At 31.9% G+C, this 10,031-nt stretch overlaps 1 protein-coding gene across 1 annotated transcript; it reads left to right on the forward strand.

Annotated features, from left to right (window-relative positions):
* Nucleotides 1-1,876: 1,876 nt before the first annotated feature.
* On the forward strand, nt 1,877-9,673 carry LOC120187423 (glutamate receptor 3.4-like). Its single transcript, XM_039191139.1, has 7 exons — nt 1,877-1,917; nt 6,268-6,509; nt 6,599-7,932; nt 8,075-8,352; nt 8,532-8,563; nt 8,683-9,092; nt 9,202-9,673. Exons 1-7 carry the CDS (start codon nt 1,877-1,879, stop codon nt 9,664-9,666), a joined length of 2,802 nt encoding a protein of 933 aa, XP_039047070.1. The 3' UTR covers nt 9,667-9,673.
* The last annotated feature ends 358 nt before the right edge of the window (nt 9,674-10,031 follow it).

The raw sequence follows: 10,031 nt of genomic DNA on the forward strand, positions 1-10,031 counted from the left end.
GCATCCTAAAAGTCTAAAGAGAATATGAGAACAAAACAATCTCACATGGCTAAGTCCCAACTTACTTCTATAAATACTAGAGGTAATTTGACATTCAAAATCATAGAGTCTTTTGGTGAGCACAGAGCGAACTATTCTTTCGCTTCAATTGAGCTCGAATTTTAGGTTTTAATCGAGCTTCTAAATTTTTTTTGAGGTCGATTCTTTTCGAGTTCAAGTTTCAATATTATATTTCGAGTTCGAGTTGAACTGGATAATTTTTAGCTCGTGAGTTTTTGAGTCGAGTTGAGCTTACTTTTAAAGTTTTTGAGTTCGAGTTGAGCTCAGCAGTACTCGAGTTCGACTCGGCTCGTTTAACAAATGAGGTCGTTTGGTTTAATTTTTTTTTAAAGAAAAAAAGAGAACCGGCGGTTCACACCGGTTTTACTGGTTTTCAGTCGGTTCACCCTGATTTTGCCGGTTCTTAGTCGGTTCTTTACCGGTTCTGTGCTCATCTGGTTTTGGGAATTAACCGGACCGAACAGGCCACAAGTTCACGGTTGAACCGGCCGGTCCGGTCCGGTTTTAATAACACTGCATAGTACTACTTCAATATAGTCTCCATAATAAAGGGACCTAATTGGTACTTTGATCAACTACATGCTTACCGTGTGAATTGTTATATTGAACCACGAAATCTGTCTATTCTCTTATATGTGCCAAAAATAATAATTTACTTTATACTTTTATATGCATGGATGAACAGAGAAGATGTTGGAAAATGCGCTTCCACTCTTAAAATTTTAAAGTTTTTATATTTTAAATATTTTATATAAATTATTTAATTTTATATTTCTAAATTTTAATATAATTTTTAAAATTTACGTCTCTAATTTAAATTTTTTACGTTTATCTCCGTTTATAGGAGACATAAATTAGCGAATTATTACTCAATTTTCAATGTAAATTTTTATTTCTAAAGTCGCAAAATAGTGTAACCATAACAAAAGAATGGGTAGGTACGAAGGATTTGGTTAGCTTATTAAATGCAGCCAGCAAGTCAAAATAAATTCTTTCTCTCATTTATCTTTACTCAGACTTATATGTAAATTTATACAATTGTAATTCAACCGCACATGTTTCACGTACACTGAAATTGTTGGACCCACTACCGTTTCACACCCAACTACCTTTTTTATGAAAAGAAAAATTTACAATTCTAAGAAAATTATTTTACGATTAAAATAAATTTCCAAGAACATGACTCTTATATTATTATATATTTTATTTAAATTTTAATAATTGAGATTTTAAAATTTAAAAATTAGGAATAAAGTTCAAAATTTAAGATATAATAACTTACAATTTTATATCTAAATATAAATAATTTTTTATTAATTAAATATAATCTAAAATAGAACAATTCATTGTATATTATTTGCATATTATTATCATGTATAGCGTTAGTGGGAATATTTTTAGAATAATAATAATAATTTATTTATTTCTTTATAAAAGTTTATCAATTAATAGTATTCCACATTATCTGATTTAATTAGATTAATTCTAGTTATTTTTGTCTTAACTAATCTAAATATATTCTAGATAAAAACATGTTTATCTTCGTAAAATAATTTAGATATTATTGAGAGACAACAAGAACTTGGACCACGCAGTTTGAGGCACAAATTCATCAATAGAAAAAATCCAACTCTAATTTAGAAAAATAAATTAAAAATAAAATGATATAATTTGTTTTTATTTTCCATGAAAATCACACACACAAACAAGGATCTATCAGTTTTAAGAATCCGACATGACAAGGCACAGCACACCTATACAGGGTTTCCCATCTGCAAAGCATGACGTGAACCGGTGATTGTAACAAATATTCTTCATGCTTGGTTACTTTTATATCTGGCGTAAACTATGTATTTAGTCACCCATCTTTTATTGTGAATCCATTTTGGTCATCCAACTATACCTTTTTAAAATCATATCTATCATTACGTTTTGATTCCACTTTTATCATCATCTGTTAAAAATAAAAATTACTTTTACAAATAAGTATCTAAAGTTTACTTTTATCTAAGTACCTAAAGTTTTTTTTTTATCAAAACAAGTATCTAAACATACTTTTTGGTCAAAATAGGTTACTAAAGTATTTTTTTGGTTAAAATAAGTACCTAAATTATTCATTTATTCATCTAAGTTCTAAATGAATTGACACATGATATTAATTAAAGAATATTTTAGGTATTTAAAAAAATTAAATACTCTAAGTATCTATTTTGACTGAAAATACTTTTAGTACCTATTTTGACCAAAAAAATAAGTTTATACTCTTAGTTTGACTAAAAAATATTTTAGGTAATTCAATGAAAAATGTGATATATTTTAGGTATTTATTTTTCATATAAGTAGTAAATAAATAAAATGATGGGCTACATGATCGATTATTTATGTTTGTGTTTTATCCAATTTTCATCACTGATTTCGAAAAACATGATATATGGTCACTTTAGTTTCTATTTAATTAAGATATGGTCATAATAAATTAACTGTCATTAACAATTAACATAATAAATGACATGGCAATTAAATATTTTGGTATAATCATACATGTCGTTCCTATTATTTATATATTCTCTCAATTTAGTCATACTTTTAATAAATTAAAATAAATTTAATCCTCCAAAGAGACTCAAACCTAGTTCACCTGAGAAACCAAATATGTACCCAATCATTGAGTCAAGAATAATGCTTGATTTAAAATAGACATCATGATGTATATATTTTTTTATCGTAGTGTATAAATAACTTAAATTCATAATATATATATATATATATATATATATATATATATATTAACTTTAAAATATATTTTTATATTAACTTATTAAATATATTTTATTATTAACTTAATTTAAAATATTTTTATTTTAATTTAAAAATATACATTTTATGTTAAAATATTTTGAAGTTAAGGTAATAATAAAATATATTAATAATTTAAAGTAACTATATAATGTATTTAGTAAATTAAGATAAAATATATACTTTGAAAAGTTAAAATAATAATAAAATATAGTTTTAAATTTTAGATAAGAATAATATATATATATATATTAAAGAATATTTTAGATATTTAAAAAAATTAAATATTTTAATTACCTATTTTGACTAAAAATATTTTAAGTACCTATTTTGACCAAAAAATAAGTTTATATACTTAGTTTGACTAAAACATATTTTAGGTACTTCAATGAAAAATGTAATATATTTTAGGTATTTATTTTTCATATAAGTAGTAAATAAATAAAATGATTGGCTACATGATAGATTATTTATGTTTGTGTTTTATCCAATTTTCATCACCGGTTTCGAAAAACATGATATATGACCACTTTAGTTTCTATTTAATTAAGATATGATCACAATGAATTTATTATCATTAACAGTTAACATAATAAATGACATGACAATTAAATATTTTGGTATAATCATACATGTGGTTCCTATTATTTATATATTCTCTCAATTTAGTCATACTTTTAATAAATTAAAATAAATTTAATCCTCCAAAGAGATTCAAACCTAGTTCACTTGAGAAACCAAGTATGTACCCAATCATCGAGTTAAGAACAATGCTTGATCTAAAATAGACAACATGATATATATATTTTGTAGTGTGTAAATAACTTAAATTCATAATATTATATATATATATATATATATATATATATTAACTTTAAAATATATTTTTAAATTAACTTATTAAATATATTTTATTTTTAACTTAATTTAAAAAAAATTTATTTTATTTTAAAAATGTATATTTTATGTTAAAATAATTTGAAGTTAAGGCAAGAATAAAATATATTAATAATTTAAAGTAACTATATAATATATTTAGAAAATTAAGATAAAATATATACTTTGAAAAGTTAAATTATTGATAAAATATATTTTTAAAATTTTAGATAAGAATAATATATATATATATATATATATATATTAAATAAAAAAATATATTTTTAAATAAGTTAGTAGTAAAATATATTTAATAAATAAATATAAAAAATATTTTTTAAATTTAATATAAAAAAATATGAATTTAAGTTTAGAGACCAAATGTATAATTATACCAAAATATTTAACTATCACGTCACCTAATCTGTTAACTGTTAATGGTAGTTAACTCGACAATTAATTTGTGGTGATCACATCTTAATTAAATAAAAGTGATCATATATTATATATTTTTTTGAAATCAATGAGAAAAATTGAAAAAACACAAACATAAGTAATCAATTATGCAGTTAATCATAAATAAAATTACTAACGTAACAAATGTTTTTAGTTTCCCAATGATGACTTAGTATTATTTTACGATGGTACATCAACAACAAAACCCTATTCTCATATGCAATGGGGTAATGGGGTAGCAGCTTCCGTGGAAGACCTCCGGCAGTCAGAAAATTTAAAATAAAGATAAAATGCAATGTATGTATATATAAATAAATAAATACATAGTTGAACAGTCTTTATATGCGCGTCTGTAATGAGGAGTAATCCTTGCAAATAAATTCCTGCTTAAAAATCTCTGCATATAGACAGAAACGTAAGACCCGACTAAATTTAAAAATAGGAAACATGAAGAGAATGATACACAGAAGTCAACGATAGCAAGCGACGAGAAGGAATAATGTCAAATGAGTTAAAACCTAAAGTAAGGCAACACTACTCCGCTATCCTAGTTCTAAGCCGTCATAAATTCCAATGACAGAAACGTATAAAAAGTATAAGTAATGGAAATTACTACAAAGGCATTAAAAAGAAGACAGAGAGGTTATACCCTATGGCTGTGACCCACACTACTCGGCTACCCTGGTCTTAAGTCTCCATACTTTTCTATCAGAGGTTATGTCCTCAGTAAGGGCTAAATCCTTCAAATCAGATCTCAAGCAGTCTTCCCACTTCCGCCTTGGACGTCCTCTCCTTCTGACACCGTTGGCTGTAATCGACTCTACCCTCCTGACCGCATCCGACAGTTTTCGCCTAAGGACATGCCCAAACTACCGTAGTCTTCCCTCCCTCAATTTTTCGGATACAGGTACCAGCCCCAAGGACATCCTAATAGCAGAGTTTGGTGTCATGTCCCACAGAGTCCTACCACATGCCCATCGAAGCATTCTCATTTCTGCGGCCTCCATCCTCCTTACGTGATCCTTCTTGATTGCCCAACATTCTGATCCATACAACAGCGCTGGTCTTATTGCCATTCTATAAAATTTTCCCTTAAGTGACTACGGGTGATCAAAATAGAATAAAAACGTAAAGTTATGTATAATTTGAAAAAATAATTGAGTGACCAATATAGAATTGTTGGAATAGATAAATGGCTACATATGTAATTTACCATTTTTATTTAATATATAAAAATTCAACAAAACAACTTTGCAAATACTACACATAAAAGGGCAAGTTAATATAATATAAGAAAAACAAAAAAGGAAAAGATATTACCCAATAGAAAATGCAGGGAATCATATGCCTTGCTTAACCCTTCAAAACTATTTCTGAAAGCTTCAAGTGATATGCTAATGGCAACTTCCTTTCTTTCATATATATATTTTAATTAGATCCTTTAACAACACTTTTATTTTAATTAGATCCTTTAACAACACTTTTGTTTAGAAGCAATTTCTCCTTTCCTTCATATATATTTTAATTGGATCCTTTAACAACACTTTTGTTAAGAAGGTGATTCAACCAGCAACTTCTTTCTTTTTATATATATTTTTGTTTCCCTTTTTTTCCGTCAGCTGATTGGCTTTTGCATGTGCTGGTTTTCCCAGGACAGTTTCAGCACTTGTATATTATTAAATTCGACAGAATCAATATAAAATTCTGTTAACCCAAGTTTTTTTCTTGTTCTGGGTTTTATTAATATTTTTCTTCAACGAATTGTGTGGGCTTTGGACCTAGTAAGTGTTTAAAAAAACATGGGTTTTTCTGATTTTTTTCTTCAAAAAACCCTTGCTGCTGTTCTTATCATCCTTCTTTTTTAATTGTTATTTGATGATTTTGTAAAACCCTCTGAATTGAATGGATTTCTTCTTGATTGCTTATTTTTCATGTTTTTTTTTTACCTTTTGTTGGCAGGTGGTGGTTGGAATCTTGAATTCATGATAATTTGAGACAGGAAATTTAGTTTTGTCTGGTTTCAGACATGGAGGTCTTGTTGATTCCCAGATTCATCAAAAGCATTTTGATTTTGTTGAGTCTTTGGTTCCTATGCAGCACTGCGAATGACTCAGCTTCTTCAAATTCATCTTCTTTGAAGCCAAAAGTTATAAATATTGGAGCTTTTTTCACATTGAATTCGGTCATTGGACAAGCAGCAAAGCCTGCAATTCAAGCCGCCATTGATGATGTCAACACCAATCCCAACATTCTTAACGGGAATCAACTGAAACTCATTGTCCGTGACACAAATTGCAGTGGATTTTTCGGAACAATTGAAGGTATGTTTCAATGTGTGCCTAAAATGTCTGATACTGATGATTTCTTGATGATTAACTGAACATTAGGCTGTTGGTCTTTGTTTGTGTAGCTTTGCAGCTAATGGAAAGTCATATTGTCGTTGCAATTGGTCCACAATCGTCCGGAATAGCCCATGTTATCTCTCATGTTGTTAATGAGCTTCATGTCCCTCTTCTTTCATTCGGAGCTACGGATCCGACTCTTTCATCGATGCAGTACCCGTATTTCCTCCGTACTACGCACAGCGATTACTTCCAGATGTATGCCATTGCGGATATAGTCGAATACTACGGCTGGAGGGAAGTGATAGCCATATTTGTGGATGATGATTATGGGAGAAGTGGGATATCTGTTTTGGGCGATTCCTTGGTGAAAAAGCGTGCCAAGGTTTCATATAAGGCCGCCTTCAGCCCTGGAGATAGTGAAAGTAAGATAACTGACTTGCTTGTTGAGGTTAACCTGATGGAGTCTCGAGTTTATGTAGTTCATGTTAATCCAGACACTGGTGTGAATATCTTTTCTGTTGCTAAGTCTCTTAATATGATGGCCGATGGTTATGTTTGGATTGTTACGGATTGGCTTCCTTCGTACTTGGATTCGATGGGACCGGTTGATTCCAACACAATGAATCTCTTGCAAGGAGTTCTCACTCTCCGCCATTACACCCCTGATACTGATCTCAAGAAGAGTTTTATGTCTAAGTGGAAGGGAAGTGCCGGTTCTGCAGGTTTCAATTCGTATGCACTTTATGCTTATGATTCGGTTTGGTTGGCTGCGCACGCCCTCGAGATTTTTCTCAATGAAGGTGGAAATATATCTTTCTCTTATGACCCGAATTTGCATGATACGAATGGCAGCATGCTGCATTTAGCATCACTTCCCGTGTTTAATGGCGGCGAACAACTTCGTCAAACACTTTTGAGGATGAACTTCACTGGTCTAAGCGGTCAGATTGAGTTTAATCCGGATAAACATTTAGTTCATCCTGCATATGATATTCTTAATGTTGTTGGAACCGGAACGCGTAGAATTGGTTATTGGTCGAATTATTCTCATCTCTCTATTGTTCCCCCAGAGAAGTTATATTCGAAACCCCCCAATACCTCTACTGGCAGTCAACATCTTTACAGTGTAATATGGCCTGGGGATACTACTACAACGCCGAGGGGATGGGTGTTCCCTAACAATGGGCAGCCTCTGCGAATCGCTGTACCCAACCGAGTAGGTTATAAAGAGTTCGCGTCGAAAGACAAGAGTCCTCAGGGTGTAAGAGGATTCTGCATTGATGTCTTTGAAGCCGCGATAAGTTTGCTCCCATATGCTGTCCCTCACACATATATGTTATTCGGAGATGGTAAAAGAAATCCGAGCTACGATGACATTGTCTACAAGGTTTCTCAAAATGTATGTATCTGCTTTAACTGGTATAGTTTAGCTGGTGGTAGGCCTTTGGATTTAACTAATCCGGTCTTGTGCGATGGCTTTAAATTCCCTACTCAAAATCGATGTTCTAGTAACTATCTTGACTCGCTGCTTTCTTCTTTAGGTATATGATGCTGCAGTTGGAGATATTACGATCGTAACGAACAGGACAAAGATCGTGGACTTTACACAGCCATATATGGAATCTGGACTCGTTGTTGTTGTGCCAGTGAAAGAGGCCAAGTCGAACCCTTGGGCATTCCTCAAGCCATTTACTAGGGAAATGTGGTTCGTCACTGCCGCATTCTTTCTCTTTGTGGGAGCTGTAGTGTGGATTCTGGAGCACCGGATAAACCATGAATTCCGTGGCCCCCCAAGGCAACAGCTTATAACTATTTGTTGGTTAGTCTATTTACCTCATTGGAAATCCTCTTTTCGATATATGGCTCCATCATAATTGTCTGCATTTCATGGTTTCGTACATGTTCACCGAGGCTGCAACACTAGGATCGGATTTGCCGTGAATCAGCATGGTCGCTGTTACTTACTAAGCTTTGTTAACATGTTTTCTCTGATTCCAGGTTTAGCTTCTCGACGATGTTTTTCTCGCACAGTAAGTAAATTATTATGGCCCTCTGGCTCTGTTCATGTTATTATCTGTAATATATGAAGCATTCAACAAAACTCGGGTCTAGAAACTCTTATAATCCTTTTTGCTTCGGCTTATTGCAGGAGAAAACACCATGAGCACTTTGGGACGATTGGTGTTGATCATATGGCTATTCGTAGTTCTGATTATTAACTCGAGTTACACTGCTAGTTTGACATCAATACTTACCGTGCAGCAGCTAACATCGGGGATTCAAGGGATTGATAGCTTGATCTCAGGTACCGAACCTATAGGAATCCAAGACGGTTCATTTGCATTGAACTATTTGGTTGACGAACTCAATATAGCACAATCTAGGATAGTTAAGTTAAAAAATCCAGAAGCATATCTCAGGGCCCTTGAGCTTGGACCGAAGAAGGGCGGAGTAGCTGCCATTGTCGATGAGCTTCCTTACATTGAACTCTTCTTATCGACCACCAATTGTTTGTACAAGATAGTTGGCCCGGAGTTCACAAAGAGCGGATGGGGCTTCGTAAGTATCAACCTTAAACTTCTTACGTCGATTTTACGGCATCACAACTCTAATTATCACTTCCGAAATGTAATCCAATGTAGTTGTCATTCGTTATTCCTGGTTTCAGGCTTTACAAAGGGACTCCCCTCTAGCGGTTGACATGTCAACTGCAATCCTCCAGCTCTCCGAGAACGGCGATCTCCAAAAAATACATAACAAATGGCTGACGCACAGCGAGTGCTCGTCGCAAGTCAATCAAGTTGAGGAGAACAAACTGTCCCTTAACAGCTTTTGGGGCCTGTTCCTCATTTGTGGCATTGCTTGTGTATTGGCTCTTACCATATTCTTCTATAAAGTCTTCGCTCAGTACCGCAGATTCAACCCTGAAGATGAGGAAAGCGAGGTGGAGGCGATCGAACCTTCGAGGTCGAGTCGACGGTCCATCCGCTCGACGAGCTTTAAGCAGATAATTGACTTTGTAGATAAGAAAGAAGCAGAGATTAAGGAGATGTTGAAGAGAAAGAACAGTAAGGAGAACAAACAACAGAACAACCAAAGTTTCTCAGATGGTCAAACAAGTTCACCTTCTTAGGAGGAAAAAAAAACAGTTTTGACTTGATCTGTTAGAACTGCAAATCTTCCTCTTTTTTCTGTGTTTATATTATAGATTAAATACAAATTCATTAATCGAACGATTAGAACTCCAATTCTTAGGGTTATTTTCAATTTTCATTCACAACTTTTTTAGGAGAAATATGAAAATAAAAAAAAATATTGGCCTCACTTTGTGTCATACCACAATGTAATACTAATGTTAGCTTAATAAAAAAACTGATAAATCCAACCCTTAATGTTTATAATTTTTTTTACTTTAATCTTAATTCTTTTTGCTTTTCATAACTTTGTCAAATTGTTTTGATTTTAATAAAATATACTATTTTGTTAATTTTATGGTGT

This window comes from Hibiscus syriacus, unplaced genomic scaffold, assembly GCF_006381635.1.
Source record: "Hibiscus syriacus cultivar Baekdansim isolate YM2019G1 unplaced genomic scaffold, ASM638163v2 tig00113725_pilon, whole genome shotgun sequence".
In the NCBI taxonomy this organism is placed as follows: Eukaryota; Viridiplantae; Streptophyta; class Magnoliopsida; order Malvales; family Malvaceae; genus Hibiscus; species Hibiscus syriacus.

What these genes read in the sequence shown, in the direction of transcription:
- LOC120187423 (XM_039191139.1), top strand. Translation starts at nt 1,877, where the DNA reads ATGCTTGGTTACTTTTATATCTGGCGTAAACTATGTATTTA. An exon ending in ATTTTTCGGAACAATTGAAG is followed by an intron (nt 6,510 to 6,598) that starts GTATGTTTCAAT and finishes TTGTTTGTGTAG; the next exon opens with CTTTGCAGCTAATGGAAAGT. An exon ending in GACGATGTTTTTCTCGCACA is followed by an intron (nt 8,564 to 8,682) that starts GTAAGTAAATTA and finishes GGCTTATTGCAG; the next exon opens with GAGAAAACACCATGAGCACT.